Source organism: Pipistrellus hanaki (genome assembly GCF_964339955.1).
Source record: "Pipistrellus hanaki genome assembly, chromosome: 13".
Taxonomy (NCBI): Eukaryota; Metazoa; Chordata; class Mammalia; order Chiroptera; family Vespertilionidae; genus Pipistrellus; species Pipistrellus hanaki.
In genome coordinates, this window is record NC_140515.1 from 38732207 (window position 1) to 38750178 (window position 17972).

Below are 17972 nucleotides of genomic sequence, written 5' to 3' on the forward strand. Positions count from 1 at the left end.
TATCATGGTAATAGTAACATTGGCCTCATAGAATGAGTTGGGAAGTTGTCTTTTCTTATTTTTTTCGGAAGAGTTTGTGAAAGATTCATATTAATTATTTTTTAAATTCTTGGTAGAATTCATGAGTGATACCACCAGAACCTATCCTTTCCTTTTGGGAAGTTTTAAAATTAGTCATTCAATTTATTTGTTATGGGTCTGTTCAGATTTTCTGTTTGTTTTTTTTAGATTAATTTGGTATTTTTGTGTTTTTCTGGGAATATGACTATTTTATCTAAATTATTTAATTTTTGGTTAAATAATTGTTCATAGAATTCCTTTGTAATCTTTTGTTTTTGTAAGGTTGGCAGTGATGTCCCATCTTTCATTCTCGATTTTAGTAATTTTATATTTTCTTGTTTCTTTTTTTTTTTCTTAGTCTAGCTAAAAGTTCATCAGTTTTGTTTACCTTGATACCCACTTTTTAAATTGCTTCAACAGTAATAACTTATTTTCCTTTCCTTTTAGGATTGATTTCTTTATCCCAGGAGTCTCTGTGGTTGGTGGGTTCTCAATATGCTCCAGCCCCCGACTGCTAGAACAAGAGAGAGTAATAGAATTGGCAGTGAAATATACAAATCACCCTCCTGCTGTCTGGATTCACAATCAGGTGAGCAGATCTCTGTTTAAACCTGCAGATTAGGGCATGAGAGAGACAGAGAGACACAGAGAGAGACAGAGAGACACAGAGAGAGACAGAGAGACAGAGACAGACATTGATGTAAGAGACACATCAATTGGTTGCCTCCCACACGTGCCCCCATCGGGACTGAGAATTGAACCTGCAACCCAGGTACATGCCCTTAATTGGGAATGAAACACACAACTCATTGGTGCATGGGCTGACACTCTAACCTAGGGGTGTCGAACTCAATCAGAGAAGGGGCCAAAATCTAAAATCCAGCCTAAATCGCAGGCCGAATGGTTTACTGAACAGTCATAAACTGACAATGTCATAAACTGACAGCAGAGTGCAGTGATGACAGCGCAGTGCGGGCCACATTGCAAGGCCTGGCGGGCTGGATTTGGCCCGCGGGCCGTGTGTTTGACACATGTGCTCTAACCACTGAGCGATGCCAGACAGGGCTGGCCACTTGATTTTTTTAATTTAATTTTTATTTTTTTAATATATATTTTTTTATTGATTTCAGAGAGGATGGGAGAGGGAGAGATAGAAACATCAATGAGAAAGAATCATTGATTGGCTGCCTTCTGCGCGCCCCCTACTGGGGATCAAGTCCACAACGCAGGCATGTGCCCTTGACTGAAATTGAACCTGGGACCTTTCAGTTCGCAGGCCCATGCTCTATCCACTGAGCCAAACCAGCTAGGGCTGGCCACTTGATTTTTGACAAAGGTGTTAAATTCAATGGAGAAAGGATAACCTTTTCAACAAATAGTGTTGGAATAATTGCCTATCCATACCCCAAAAAAGAACCTCTTCATACTTTTTATTCAAGATTAAATCAAAATAAATTGTAGATCTAAGTATAAAACATGAAACTATATTTTTTAGAAGAAAGCATAGGGAATATTCAGAACTTGAGGGTGGGCAAAGATTTCTTAGACATGACACCAAAAACAAGATCCATAAAAGTGTGATAGACAGACTTATTCAAAATTTAAAACTTTCTAATGCAAAAGACACTATTTATAATTTTTTACAAATAAGCTGAAAACTAGGAGAAAGTGTTTGCAATTTAGATATCCAGCAAAGAAGTTGTATCCAGAATTTGTAAAGAACTCTCAAAAATCAGCCAAAACAACAAGCATAATTTCAAAATGGTCAAAGGATTGAAGAGACACTTTATTTTAATAAAGGAAAGAAGGATGGCAAATAAGCAATTAAAAGATGTTTAACATCTCTAAACATTAATTATTAGGGAAATGCAGAGTAAAACCACAGCAGTGAGATATCTCTTCAGATCTATTAGAATGACTCAAATGGAAAATATTGATAATGCCAAGGTTGACAAGGTTGTGGAGCAACAGTTACTATTATATTGCTCACAGGAATGCAAAGTTCTACAGCCATTCTGGAAAGCATTTTGGCAGTTTTGTATGAAATTAAATACACACTTAACCTAGGACCCAGTAATACCAATACTTTTATATGAACAGAGCTATGAAGGCTCTGTTCATATAAAAGCCTGTACATGAATGCTTATAGCAGTTCTGTTCACGATTGTCAACAACTAGAAACACCCCAATGACCCACAGTAGGTGAGTGGATAAGCACACTGTGATGCTGTATTGTTATTCAGCAGTAAAGGCAGAGGAACTGTTTATTGATGGCACACAACAACTTGGGTGAATCTCAGAGGCATTGTGGTGAGTGGAGGAAGCCAGTCTCAAAGGTTATGTACTGTATATCCCATTTATGTCACATTCTGGAAAACACAAATACGACGACAGAAAACAGATCAGTAGCTGACAAGGGTGAGGGTGGGGAAGGGGGTGAGCATAAAAAGATAGCACAAGGGAGTGTTTTGGGCTTGAGGGAGCTGTTTTAGATTTTGATTCTGGTGGTAGTTGCACAGTTCTGTGTATGTATGAAAATTAATAGAACTGTGCACAAAAAAAAAAAAATTCACTGTAAAATAATTTAAACAATAAAGGATTTTTAAAGCTGTGGGGGCATAAAAGTATATGGCCTTCCTATGGTTTACATGTCCAGTTGTCTGTTCACAATAACCCCTAGCTGCTCGCCTTAGCATTCTCATTGTAAATGGATCCTGCCACATTTGCCCTCTGTCCTGAGTCCTCCATTCGGTGTGACCTCAGCTGCATCATTCCTTTATAGATTGTCTCTCCATTACTATCTCCAGGCTGCATCCTGAGTTTCTATTGTATAATATGCTGCATGGGTGGGGGCCAGCAAGGCGTTCGAGTGCCCCGCACTCACTGTTAAAATGAGCCTAGCCATCCCGGCCCCTTGCGCCAGGAGCCCCTCCAGTTGTCAGCCTCCCACGTGACCCGACCTGGTCCTGGTCCATAACTCCCCGCTTGGTTTCATGCCTCATTGGCATTTCAATGAAGAAACTTATTCTTGGAGGCTATAGAAAACCTCCGAGCGGCATTGCTTGAGCGCACATCCTAATTGTAGTGCTTGTTCCACTCTGCCCAGTGGGAGCTGCAAACGGCCTTTATGAAGTCAGATTTTTCTTGGAACCAGTCTCAGGTGCCTATATCCCTCCTGAGAATTTGTCTTATTAAGCTATTCAAGTGGACAATGGAGGCGCGTGAGTGTCTGGGTGGCAGCAGGCTGCTCTGTTGGGAGATGGAATAAAGGGCCATAAACGTCTTCCTTTATTTTGTCTGCTTTGGCTCAAACTCCTGGCAAGGTAAAGGGTTCTAGACAGCTATTGTGTGTCTGCTCCCGTAGCTGTGGGAGAGTTGTTTGTTTCACAAGTAGAAAATCTATGCCCAGATTAGATACATTGCTATGTAATTGAAGGTGATATCCTTTTACTCCCATATTGTGCTGTACAGACTGCGAGTCTTGTGCTCATGCTACCCTGGCAGTTTTTATTGATCAACAAGAGACAAAGATGGCTTTGATTCTTTCCAGATGCTAGCAAATTAGAAGATAGATCTTCTGAAGATTATTTTGTCACTGAAGAGACAAAGTCTTCTTGAGTATTATCTTTCCCTGGGGCATGGTTTCTTGGCAACTTTAGGGTTGAAAATACTGTGGTTTCTAAAAACAATAACCTGAAGGCTTTGTTTGTTGTCATTACTAAGCATGTGGAGATGACCACTGGAGAAAATTATTTCTTAGTCTCTTTTACTCTCAGAGTCTTAGAGATAAAGAGATAAGCGTACAGGCAAACAAGAGGGGGAAGCATGGTGCAGAGAGATTAAATTCATTGTCATTGTTAGGCAGACACACTTGTATCATAAATTCTGTTTTCAAGACTTGAAAGGAAGGAGTATTTTAAAGCACTTTGGTAGCCAGTCTAGTGACTCTTACATTTTAGTTACTGCTTACAGAGATTTTTCTATAACCTCTAAGAATAAGTTACTGCTTGCTGCTAATTCCTTGTCAAAAATGGAAACCACTTACCGTCCTCATGTAAAACTCTCCTATGTATTTAAAATAGTTTAAGTGTGTATTTTTTTCCCCTCAGAGAATTTCCATTCATTTAACACTTCTTTATCAAGGGACCTTCTTTGTGAAATTCAAATAATTTTTTTCATTTTTTTTCTTAGTTATTTCTTTAACTTGTAGAGCCCCAAATTAAATGGATATCAGAAAGGATTGCCTGCATGCATGGTGCCGAGGTGTGAGTGCTCAAGGTTTGGTCTTAGAAAGCGTGTGGTACATTATTACTTCTGAAGAGGGAGTTCATTTAGTTGATTTATGTCAGGAGCATGTAATGGAACACACCTATTCTTTCAATACACACTTCTTAGTTTTAGGTTCTGTTACTTAGTGACAGGAAAGAAGGAAGCTGGCACCCCCGGGCTTATTCTCAGCCGCAGTGACCCCCTCAGCATTCTCTTCTGTGGAGCTTAATTCCAACACCCCCATTGTGTCATGTCATGCCCCCCACAGCCCTGAGCGTGAGCAGCCCCACTGCTGGGACCCATTTTCCAGATGCGGCCGCAGGGGCTCAGAGAAGTAAAGGGACTGGCTGGATTGCATAGGGGCTGTGGTTACGTCTTCCGACTCCTAGGTTACTGCGTTTTCCTCTAAATTAGGTGTTCTCAGCCCTGTCAGGTCCAATGGCCCCTTTCTAGAACTACCCTGAAATGAAATCCAAAGTTAATGCAATCAACATAATTTTTTTTTAACATACTTCTCTAAGTGTGATACCAAGGAGAAATAAAGGAAAGTGATTCATAACCAAAGATTGTATTTCAATTTGTAAATGCTTGGGATATTTAGAGCGAGGAGAAAGAATGAAGTCAGACAACTGTCCCTCATTGTAGAATCACATGAATACACTGTCTGCAAGTGCAGGTATGCGCGTTGTGTGTTGACAGGACCACACACATGTTACCAACTGTGATGCAGTTTTCCGGGACAGTGAATGAACATGCTTAGTAATGTTCTGCACACAACAAAGTATCGTCTACATGGTGGTTAGATTCTCGAAAACTCAGACTATGTTAGATCTCTGCGGAAAATAAAAATCTTCTAGTTTTTTTTGTAGAATGAGTTAGTGTCTATCTCAGGTCATTAGAACCCCATTTTCACCTATGCTGTATGTGTATGGCCCATCGGCCGTTCGGAAGTCTGCTGGGCAGTCCTGTGCAATGCAGGTAATGGTGTGCTACTAAACTGAGGGAGAAAGCTCTGATTTGTAGCCTTTGCTGATTTCTGTGCTGTAAACACTCCCCAGTGGCTGATCTCACACTAACAGTAGGTGCTCACTCACAGAATTCCTGCACATTCTACCATCGGGTTAGGAGGAGCCAGCGCCAGAACACCGCAAGCTGCCCAGGACGTTAGCACCTCTCGCCCTGCCCTCTTAAGTGCCAGTTGGGTTCTCCACATCATTGTGACAGTAGAGATGTCACTACAAGTCTCCAAAACACCCACCTCAGAGCAGTCTCGCCTCTGGAGAACCAGGGCATTCAGCTCTGAGTCTGGTGTGACTTCACGGAGCAGTAGGTGCTTTGTGTGGGGGTGTGTGGTCCTCACTCTCTGGTGTGAAGCCTCAGGCTTCCTGTTCTCACTGCTCCGGGAAGAAAAGAACAGTCTGAGCAGTACTACAGTGGTGGCCACAGGCCTCAGTCTGTGGAGCAGGCCTGGCTGCACCCTGCTGGCGACTAGAAGGAAGCCTCCAGTGCCCACACTTCTCAGCACCGATGAGTCCAGGGTAGCCACAGTCAGTGACACTTGCCCGTCTGGCCTCTCAGCTCCATGGCTTTGATCAGAAAAGGAAACTCATACTTCAGAGGTGTCCCCTGTGCCTCTTTTCACAACCCAGGCCCTCACCTATGTAGTTAACAAATGGCAAAGTTATTCAAGCAAGTCTCCTTTTCTCAATAGCGGAGCAGCTGTGAGTATAGGTCCCAAAGGCAGGGAGCAAATTGCCTATGTCATGGACAAGTGGAATCAATTCACAGGGCCCTGGGAAACTTGAGAGCAAGCTGTAAAAACAGTCCTAAATACTGACAGACACGCCGGCGGTAGACACAGTTTCCTAAGGAAGAACATTATGTGTTAGCCCTGTGCTACTTTTCCTTTCCTGCCTAGTGCACACATGACTCTGAAGTGGCCGTGAGAGTGGGAGGAGAATTCTTCTTTGACCCTCAGCCCTCGGACGCCTCTAGGAACCTCGTATTGATTGCCGGAGGAGTCGGAATTAACCCTCTGCTTTCCATCCTGCGCCACGCGGCCGATCTCCACCGAGAACGGACAAACCGGGGAAGTGGATATGAGATAGGGACAATAAGACTCTTCTACAGCGCAAAAAACACCAGCGAACTCCTGTTTAAGGTAAGGGGGGGGTGTATGCTCCATAGTAGGGGTGTCGAACTCAATCAGAGAAGGGGCCAAAATCTAAAATCCAGCCTAAATCGCGGGCCGAATGGTTTACTGAACAGTCATAAACTGACAATGTCATAAACTGACAGCGGAGTGCAGTGATGACAGCGCAGTGCGGACCACATTGCAAGGCCTGGCGGGCTGGATTTGGCCCGCGGGCCTTGTGTTTGACACATGTGCTCCATAGCTTGCTGGTACTAATTGCTCACAGGAACTAACTTTCCACGGAACTTGCCTCTCTCAGTTATGTTTTCTCTGCAGCAGTTCCAACAAAAGGTCTGACAAATTTGTTTTTTAATTTGTTTTTTTTTAATCCTCACCAGAGGATATTTTTCCATTGATTTTTAGAGAGAGTGGGAGAGAGAAGGAAAGACAGAGCAATATCTATGTGAGAGAAACACATTGATTGGTTGCCTCCTGCACGAGTTCTAACCGAGGTACTTGCCCTTGACCGGAATCTAACCCGGGACCCTTCGGTCTGCAGGCCGACGCTCTATCCACTGAGCCAAACTGGTTAGGGCAGTCTGACAAATCTTCATTTGATCTTCAAAAGAAAATTAGCCAACACATTTTACCGGGACGATTACAACAGCTGGTGTTGGGATAAGGGCAGGTCCGGTGGGCTTGCATTTGGAGGTGGGTGGACAGAAAAGTCGCCATGGACCTGGGACTGTAAAGAGACAGAAGCACAAGTGGGCTCATGTGTTTCAAGAGGAGGTGAGAAGTGTGTGCTTGGGACCCAGCTGGGTACATGAAACCCCATCAGCTGCATCTGTGGAAACTAAGTGCATTTGATGGAGAAGGCTTTCACCGGATTGCTTTGCAGCTGCAAGGATGAACAAAAGAACAGTAACAGTTAAAAAGACAGAACTGTGGTCAGTGAAACTGCTGCTTAATTGCCCAGGCTTGAGAAAAAGGAAAAAAAGAATAAACTCCCGGAGAGTTCGTAATATGCTTGTTAGCATAGTATTCAGATTTCAATTAAAGCCAAATAGCCTCAGTACTCTGAGAGCTCTGGCCTGCTCGGCTGCATACAATGTCTCCGTAAGTAGAGAGCAAGAGCACGGACGTGTACTGAATGGGAGGCGAGGTTCAGCATCAGTGGTTGTGCACATCTGTTTTGATTTTTTAAAATTGTAGTGTGACCAAATATGTTTGACATTCCAGAAAAATATCCTCGATTTAGTAAATGAATTTCCTGAGAAGATTGCATGCAGTTTGCATGTTACAAAGCAAACTACACCAATCAGTGCAGAACTCAAGCCGTACATCACTGGTGAGTCCTCTAAAGATGTTTTGACCGTCTCCCCATAGTTGTGTGGTGGACATGCCAGTTGGTGGAGTGTAGATGCTTTACTGTTTGGACTTGCTTGCTGGGAATGTCACTACCTGGGGAATAGAGAGGTGATTCATCATGGAAAAAATAAGGAGAGATTAAGTTGGATTTATTTATTATATACTGTGTTCCTACGGCCCGTATTAAAAATTTATTCCCCACATTTTTTTAGGGGACCTTTGCATCATCACTATAGCATGCATGCAAAGAATTTATATTCCAGCCTCGGCTGAACCGATGCCATTTGCCATTAATGGTAATTTAAATTACTTGTGGTTTTCCCTGCCTGGAAGGATTTTTCACAAAACAGTTTCTTTACTGCTAAAGGCACTTTTGAATCTCTCCCAAAGAGCAGTAAGTTCACTGCCCGAGTCTGAGAGCGCATTGCGATGGGCTTCCCACTTTACTTGCCGTAAGTTTAGGAAACCAGAGATGCACTTTGCTGGGGCCTGGTCCAGGTGCCAGCAGAGGCCATCGTCTGAATGACTCAAGACTGCACTCACTAAGCTCCAGTTACTGAAAATAAACAGTGTTGCTGCCTTGTGGTTAGTCCTTCTTTCAGTGCAAACATGTCTGGCTTAGCTTGGTGTTTATTCTGTTTCTTGGTAGAAGGAAGAATAACGGAGAAGGAGATAAGAGAGCACATTTCAAGAGAGACTTTGTTCTACATTTGTGGCCCACCTCCAATGACGGACTTTTTCTCCAAGCAACTAGAAAACAGCCATGTTCCCAAGGAACACATCTGCTTTGAGAAGTGGTGGTAGGGAGCAGGCAAAGGTAGAAGGGAGAGGGTTGTGGATTTTACCCGGGACATGATTCGAGGTAAGATAAGATGAAGTTACCTCCACTCCGTCGTCTTTTCTGAAGGCTGTGGGCAGAGTGACCTGCTGGAGAAGGAAGAACCAGCTGACAAGGCTTAAACGATCAACTTTTGGCAAGGACATCATTGAACTGTTCTTTTGTATTGACTTTTCTTTTATTAGTAACTGTTTGATTATCTCATGATGTACCTTGAATTGATTTTCTTTCCCCTGAGGGAAAAAGAAGACACATAGTTACATTTAATCATAAGAAAATTAGGTTTTGTGCGTGAAATGCAGGCTATCTTTAAATTATTTGACAGCAGCCTATATATCTTCTATTCAATAAACTTATAATTTAAACACATTCTTAATACTGTTTCTCTGAAAATCCTTTATGCTCAGGGTCTTAGATGACCTTACCATGGCCTGCAGCCCTGCCTCCTAAGACCATCCAAGCCAGGTTTGGAAACAGAATATTGTTAGGGAAACTGCTTTAAGGAATTGAATAGCCAGCAGAATAGCTTAATATGAATGAATATCCGAAGTCTGTATCCTGACTGATTGTTAGTTTCTTCTCACATGAAGCCCTTTCTGTGTGCAGTGTCCTGGCTGCCCGCCTTAGCACTGTGTGTAGAGGCGGCTTCTTGCTGGGGACAAAGGCCTTGGGGACCGCTGTGTTCCATGTGGAATCTGCCTTCATTGGCCGGGCTGGCTGGCTGGCTGGCTGGCTGTGGTCATGTGCTTAGGATTGATTACGGGGTATAGAGCCGTTTCCAAATCCCGCTTCTCTGCCTTTTATTTCATCCCTCTGCCAGGGCCGTCTCTGGCAGCAGCAGCTCCTCCACACATACTTGTTGAGTGACTGGAAGAAGCAGCTCACATCTGACTGCTCGCTAAGGCCAGGTGGGGAGGCAGCCCCAGGGCGGGGAGAGGGAGGGAGAGGGAATGGTGCGGCCTGGTTCCAAGGCTGCCCTGGTGAAAACTGCTATAAAGCAGACGGTGGTTCTTATCCTTGTTTAGATTTTTTTAAATCCAGAAGAAATTCATGGGCCGGGGCCAGGCCACCCTTTCTGAGACAAGCAGTCTCTGACGAAGCTGCCTGCCGGGAGAACGCTGAGGACACCGAGTCTGGGGAGGACAGCTCAGTGCGGGAAAGCCAGGAGCTGCCGCCGAGAGCGTCCGTGCCTGAGCTGATGGAAAGCAGGTGCCCTCTCATCTCTGGCTGCAGCCTCCCAGGACCAAGGGCTGAGACAGCCGTGATTTACGGGCTGACAATGGCTGGCATCACCAGTCTAGCCTCCACCCTGTTTTGAATTCTGTCAGGTTTTAAGCAGAGATCATTTGTCAACTATTTCCTTTTTTACTCCCCAATTACACTTGACATTCAATATTATTTTATGTTAGTTTCAGGCATACAACACAGTGGTGAGACATTTATATAATATACAAAGTAATCCCTCCAGGCTGTCTAGTACCCACCTGGCACCATGCATGGTTATTACAATATTATTGACTGTATTCCCTGTGCTGTACTTCCTAGCCCGTGACTCTTTTGTAACTGCCAATTTGCACTTCTTAATCCCCTCACCCTTTTCCCCCAGCCCCGCTCCCATCTGGCAACCATCAGTTTGTTCTCGGTATTTATGAGTCTGTTTCTGTTTTGTTTGTTCATTTATTTTGTTTTTTTAGATTCCACATATAAGTGCAACATATGGTATTTGTCTTTATCTGACTTATTTCATTTAGCATAATACCCTCTAGGTTCAATGCCAGATATGAATTCGGTGGGAGGAGAGGGGTCATTGACCGGATAGGAATATTAACATCCATCAAGGCAGAGATTGTTGGGAATGTGAGATGCTCTGACCACTGTAAGGACCCCTGACTCAGCTAACCCCCACAGTGTCCAGGCCGAGGGCTGGGGTTTAGGGCTGAGTACTCGAGAGCACAGCAGCATAGCACAATGAGATGAAGGGACGTGGGAGCAGCAAGGGGCTCTTCTGCCAAGTGGCAACGGCAGCTGGCGGGGAGGAGACTCGAGGTATGGAGGAAGTGGCTCCCCAGGCCTTTCTGTGTTGGGAGCAGAGGTGCAGGGTGAGCATCTTCATGTAGCGTGGGAGGAGTACCACCCACTGCCTCTGAGCACCCAACACCACAGCCTGTGTGCCTGTCGTTGTCATAGTGCGAGGGCCACCTGTCCTGGAGATTCCCGCTCTGCCCACCGCCCTGCCAGTGACTCACCGTCACCATCTGTAAACCACTGAGATGGGCCAGCTCGTGACCTTCGCACGGACTGCGGTTCCTTCTAGCTCTGTCATTTCTGGTGCTGAGAGCTGACCAGTATTTCTGGTCTGCTGGCCAAAAATGTCCTGCGGCCCTGGCCTACCAGGCCAGTCAAGATCTCTCTGGTACTCACACTGAGCTAACTCCAGCAGCACGTTTAGGAAATTACAGTGTGCTGCCTGGGACTAGACTGGGGTGAGCCCTTGAGCCAGACTGCCTGGGTTCAAATTTCAGCTATGCCACTGGCGAGGCGCAGGGGTCCTCAAACTTTTTAAAGTGGGGGCCAGATCACGGTCCCTCAGAGAGCTGGAGGGCCGGACTATATGAACTACTAATTCCTACTGTAACACCTCGGCTGCGCTCACTGCCCAAAAAACCTGGCGGGCCGGATCAGACTCCTCTGCGGGCCGCATGTGGCCCGCGGGCCGTAGTTTGAAGACCCCTGGCTAGGGAGATGACCTTGAGCAAGCCAACTGAACTGCATCAGCTTGATCCATCCAGTATAAGGTTCTCTACCAACCTTTCACCTAATTATTTTAGTAGTTGTGGATCATTGTCTATACTTACCATTTCATTAAGGATTCATTGTCCACTTCTATCATTTTCTTGCATTTATTCCCCGTGATTGTTCTATAAAGAACTTGGCCTCCTTCAGTTTGCCCTGAAATGAGTATGAACAGGAAAGATAAGATCTGTGCTTGGTTCTTTCTCTTTTTTAAAATCAATTAGCCTGCGATGAGTTGGTGCCCTAGCAACCTCCAAAGATAACTAGATTTTTTAAAATATCTTTATGGTATGAATTCATGGCTTTTTGTTTTGTTTTCATCCCTTGCAGTCCATTTTTGATAATTCAACTTGTTTCAGGCGTCCTCTGTTTTGTTAGTGATCTACACTAAGCTGTGGGAGCTGATGGGGTTTGCGCCTCTTAAAGAGTTGCAAAAAGTGTTTTATAAGCAGGAAGGGGGAAAAGAAGCTGCGTCGGGTGAGGCAACCACATGAAGGAAGTGTGTCAAGGAAGGATGGTCAGCTGTGATGTGCTGTAGATGTGACAGGGAGATGAGTTCTGTTGAGTTTGGTTAGCAACGGGAAGGTTATTGGTGATCTTGACAAGATGGGTGTCGAGGGTGAACACATTGGGGTGCATTTAAGGACTGGGAGGAAATAAATGGTAATGAGTGAATATAGGTTATACTTTCAAATAATTTTACTATGAAGGGGAGGGGGAAAATGGGATGGTAGGTAGAAAAAGAAGTGGTGTTAAGAGAACTTCATTTCTTTTATTCACTTTTTAAAGATTTGTTTTGTTTTTAAAACTACTTTTGAAATAATTTTAGATTTATAGAAGACTTGCAAAGAGAGATCAGGGTCCCCACCCCTATACCCTTCACCCAGCTTTCTTAAATGTCAACATCTTACATAACCCTGGTATATTTATGAATACTAAGAAATGAACAGTACAGTTAAAATTGATGCAATACTATGAACTGAACTAGGTTTTTTTTGTTGTTTTTTTTTTTAAAGATGAGAGTGGTAATCGGCTGATTGTATGAAAAACTATGAAAGAGGCAGTCAGTGAGACTCCAGTTGGGGAGGAGAGGATGATAAACCTATGAACGGTCATCTATCGAGTATTTGCGGTGCGCAGTCCCTGTGCTAGAAACTGAAGGTAGGGAAGGATAAGACAAAGGTTATCTCTCGGAGCAAGTTAAATACTTCGGGGAACTGTTTTTTCCTGAAGCTGCGAAGTGATAAAAGCTGCTATCTTCTCCGAAGAAGTATATTGAATACTGAGAACATTTCAACACAATTGAAAGTAAAAACTCTCTGGGGAAAAGACGTAGTTTTGCAACGATCACTAGTTGAAAGGGAAGCTGAGGAAGATGGATGTCCGGGTGAGCCACTGAGTGCTGGCGTCCTACAAGGCTGTTCTCATGCTCTGGAGACAGTGCTCAGGAGATTGTTAGTATGGGATGCATAGCTACATGTGTGTATATATGTGTGTGTGTAAGTACACATATGTGTGTGCATTCAGTGATTGTCAAACGGGACCCAATATTATGGGCCTCTGCCTGAGGGTTTTATTTATTTATTTATTTCTCTTTTTGAATGGAAAACAGCAATTTCCTTTATTCCTGGATATTGCAGATGATCATATGCTGATAATTTAACCCGAGAGCTGTTATTTCATTTTATTTTCAATGAAAATCAAAGGCGTATCCTGTTCTCATCTTAGAGAAATAGTGAGATTTTTACTCTTTCCTAATATGCGCATACGCAGTGAGCGTGGTGATGACATATAAAGATACCTCCTAACCCACCATCAAGTCAAGGCATGCATTTCAAAGCGGGTTGTGCTCAGGAACGCAGACTTTCCTAGTTGTGGAGAGACAGGACTTGATCAGTCTGTTCTGAGTTCTTATAAACCCTGCCGGTGCCCATATGCGCCTAACCTCGTCTCTCCCATCTCATCCCCAACCCCATATTGCTGTGCTTGAGCCCACCAAAATTTTGTCTGTCCCTTTGCTCCTTTTTAATGACAAATAGAATTGTAAAAAAATCAAATCATCTACAAGCATGTACACTACATGCTGAAGTCCTCCGTTCCCCCGCCCCACTCCCTCACCCAGGATGAACTTACGTATAAAGAGCTTGCTAGGTAGCCTTTTACACCCGTGGGCTGTGTGAGGCCCGAGAAACCATTTGGCCTGGCCCTGCCAAGGCATTGGGGATGAGTTAATTAAATGTTTGACTAAATATAACAGGCTAATTTTTTAAGTTGATAAGTTTGCATGGCCTGTGAATGATGTTATAAATATCCAAATGGCCCTCGGCAGGAAAAGGTTAGACATTTTACATTGTATTGATCTTGTACACATTGGACAGGTGTGTGAGCTTGTGGGCTTTACTCTTTTAACTCTCCAAATAATGTACCTTCATGGTCTTAACCATATTTCTGAGGTGGACGTTTAGATTGTTCCTCGTTTGGGGATATTACAAACAGTATTGCAGCGAGCACGCATGTTCACATTTTGTGTTGTATTCCTGTAGAGTTTCCAGAAGTGTCATTTCTGGAAACTGACGAGTATTGCCGCATTACCCTATAACATGCCTAATCAATATATTTATATATTCTAATAGGATATGAAAGTACTCATTTCCCCACCTCTTGGCAACATTAGAGATTTAAGTCCCGACACTGTTTTTCCTAGTATGTTGGGTGAAAAGATGATTTAAAAAAAAAATTAGTTTCCTGATTTCAACCTAGCATGTTTTTTTCCTAAAGCGCTTTAGCCATTTCTCTTTCTTTGGAGAACAGTGTTTGTGCATTTTTATGTCCACTTTGATGTCTGGCTGATTTGTAACTCTTTATAGAATAGAATGGATGCTAATCCTTTGTTATGCATATTGCGGATATTTTTTCCCATTCTGTTACTTGTCACTGAATTCTGTTCGTTCTAACTTATACTGGAGTTTAAATTTATACATAATCCATTATGCCAGTCGTTTCCCCTGACTTTTATGGATATATTTTCTTTGGATATTTTTCAGGTCTTTTATCCATTGGGGATTTATTTTTGTGCTTTAATGGGGGATAGGGATCTGGCTTTTGCATATGGCTCTGCCATTGCCTGACACTATTTATCATATATCCCACACTTTCCCCAATGATTTGAAATGCCTCCTTTATCACATATTAAATTCTCACCTACGAGTGGATTTTCCTCTCTACTCTGTCCTATAGGTCCCCTTATTTGTTGCAGTTCAGATATCACATTATTGTAATTACTCTAGCTTTTCCGTATATTCTGTATCTCTTCCCCCCCCCCGCCTCACACACACACTGTTTTTCACCTCCAGATTATTTATTTATGTTAAATATATTTTATTGATTTTTTTTTACAGAGAGGAGGGGAGATAGAGAGTTAGAAACTTCAACCAGCTGCCTCCTTTACACCTCCTATGGGGGATGTGCCCACAACCAAGGTACATGCCCTTGACCCGAATCGAACCCAGAACCCTTCAGTCCATAGGCTGACACTCTATCCACTGAGCCAAACCAGTTAGGGCCACCTCCAGATTATTTAAACACAAATAGGTCCTATGCATAGTGATACAACTTCCCTTTCACAGGGAAAGTTGGAAAGGAAAAGTGATAGGAAATAGTCACTCTGGGGTTACCTGCACTCATTGGTGATCTAGATTATTTTGGCTGGAGTATTGTTATCCACTAAACATTACAGCATTACTTGGCACTCGGCAAGTACTGTGTTTTATCTCATTAAATTACTCCCCAACAATTACGTGAAGTAGGCAGGGTGGCTGCTGCTGTCCCATTTCACCAGCCAGGGAGAGCAGACAGAGTAGATGGCTTGCCCGGGATCACGTGGCTGGGAGTGACAAAGCCAGGCCTCCCGGACCTGTCTCCCTCCTCTCCCCAGGGAGGACTTTCCTGCCCAAGACTCAGCCGTGGGCTTGTTCCTAAACCCTCCACCGCTGAAGAGGCGGGCTCACCTCTGCTGCTGTTTTTTTTTTTTTTTTCCCCAGAGAGACTCAGCCAAACACCCTATCGCCAGAGCATTCCTGTTAGAAGATTTTAAAAGTCCAGTGAGGCCCCCCTGTTCTTGGAGGCCGCAGGAGCCCAGTGAGAAGAAACAGTGAGACAGGGTCTGTGTGGTGTGATGGAAAGAGCACGGTGCCGGGGCTCCAGAGACCTAAGCCATCCCTGTTCCACAACTCGCTTCCTGCACGACTCGGTCCACCTCTCACTCTAACCCAGCGGTCGGCAAACCGCGGCTCAAGAGCCATATGTGGCTCTTTGGCCCCTTGAGTGTGGCTCGGTGTTAGAACCACTTCTTTAAATAGACTCGCCCACGCCGCAACCGACTTCTGCGCGTGGGCCACGAAGTTTCAATCGCACTGTATGTGCGCGCCCGCACCTGCTATTTTGTGGAAGAGCCACACTCAAGGGGCCAAAGAGCCACATGTGGCTCTCAAGCTGCAGTTTGCCGATCACTGCTCTAACTAGCTTTCCTTGCCTGTCACGGGAGTGGGACTATGTATTTAAGGTCCCTTTTAGTTTTGCCATTTGACAATTTCATGGTGGAAAAACAGGCCTGGCGATCCAGGGGCATTGAGATGGACCATTCTGATGAGAGATGACTAAGGAGTGCCTCAGTGGCCCTCAGGCATTTGATTGATGGCTGTAGTGACTGTTGTTAGCATCTCCCTCGTTGACAGAATAAGGAGAAACAGCCTGGAACATAAGCAAGGGAAAGTTAGGTGTGACGCAGAGGACTTTCGGACTACGCTGTGGGTTAAACTCTAGAGTTGGCGTCCAAGATAAATGGTGGGTTCAGCATTAATAAGAAAACAACCTGATAATATTTGCCTATTGGGGCTCAAGGTGGGCTGGACTGAAACAGGTGAGCCGAACTGGTAGCTCCCGGCTTCATAAAAAGGAGGAGTCTTTAGATAGTTCTTAGGCATTTTGTGGATCTAGAAACTGACGAGCTTGCTGGTTGGCTGGTTGTCCTTCCTTCCGAGATGATTTTCTTGTTATTTTCATTGAAAAAATCAATAAGAGATTAGGTACCCAGGACCAAAGGTTCACAAATACAAAGAGTTCATTGTAGGAAGCATTTTAATTTTACCCTGATAAGTGAAATCTGTTTCTTATCCACGTTAAGCCTTTCTATGATTTAGAGGCAGCAGAAAAAAACAGATCCATACTGAACTTAATGACCAGGGAACAGCACATGTAAATGTTTTAATGTAAAACTTACTGCATTATTTACAGGGTAAGAAACTTTTTTTTTTTTTTTCACCCCTCAACCCCGATAGGACCTGTGTTTTTAAACCATCTTTGGCGTGAATGAATCCGTTAGCCTGTCTTCAGGGCAGCCTCCCCAGATGACAGCCATGGCTCTGCTGGCCAGCATTGCCGTTAGACATTGTTTCGGGGGTAGAACTCGGGTTCTGTTCGTCGGACCCAAGACAGACAGTTTCCTTTGTACAACCACACGCTGCTCCCGAGGCATCTCCCCACCAGCTGCTTCTGTTTCCCAGCAACTCCCTCCAAAAATTAAAGACCTAGTTCTTTGAGTCCATAGGATGGAATCAAGACTTATGTTTCAGTGATTTTGTAAAATAATGTTGAATTATTATTATTTCAAGTCTTGAAAATTATTCGGTGAGACTGGTTCTAGAAAAGTTCCAGACAACGCACCCGTTTCTGGTACTGCTGGAAGGTTCAATATCTCCCTCATGCTCCGATCAACTGCAGAATTGTCAACATTTGCTCCCAAATTATTATCCAATCTGCCCCTCTCTCCTCTGCTGGGGTGCGAGCCACCAGCCTGCCCACCCTCCTGAAGCACTGGTTGCCTGACAAACACCTCTGAGCTCCCTGGTGGTCAGTGCACATGGTTGTTCCGTCATTCAGTCTATTTACATATTAGCCTTTTATTATATAGGGTTATTATATAGGACTAGAGGCCCAATGCACGAAATTTGTAGCCCTGGCAGTGGCTGCACTTGCTTCGTCCAGAAGGTCATTCGGAAGGTCGTTCTGCTATTTGGCCATCTGGTCTAATTAACATATTATGCTTTTATTATTATAGATAATTGCTGGGGTCACTGCTCATTGTCATTTGTAAGCTCTAAAGGAGCCAGGGCTGGCCTGTCTCTTCATTGCTGTCTTCCCAGCACCCAGCACCCAGCAGTAGAAACTGTGTATGTGCCGTCTCTTTCTGCCCTGTGAGGCAACAACGAGGAAATGGCCATCCATGAGATCAGGAGGCAGGTTCTCACCAGACACAAATTGGCCAGTGTTTTGATCTTGGACTTCCTAGCCCCCAGAGTGTGAGGCATAAACATTTATTGTTTTTTTTTTAAAAATTAAAACTATATATCTATACAGTGAATGATCCAATCCCTCCTGCCCACATAAACGCTCAGGTTTCCCAAGTGGCCTGGCCGCCCCTGCGGAGGGAAATGCCACCCCACCCCACCC

The 17972-nt window shown here is 44.1% G+C and overlaps 1 protein-coding gene across 2 annotated transcripts in view; it reads left to right on the forward strand.

The window, feature by feature from the left end:
• The window catches only part of OXNAD1 (oxidoreductase NAD binding domain containing 1), a 33368-nt gene extending 24320 nt beyond the window's left edge, over nt 1-9048 (forward strand). For both annotated transcript variants that reach the window (XM_084903314.1, XM_084903313.1), the window contains exons 6-9: nt 508-649; nt 6248-6490; nt 7706-7814; nt 8484-9048. In XM_084903314.1, the coding sequence (XP_084759440.1) occupies nt 508-649; nt 6248-6490; nt 7706-7814; nt 8484-8638 (649 nt within the window). In that variant the 3' untranslated portion in view covers nt 8639-9048. The remainder of the gene's footprint in view (nt 1-507; nt 650-6247; nt 6491-7705; nt 7815-8483) is intronic.
• The last annotated feature ends 8924 nt before the right edge of the window (nt 9049-17972 follow it).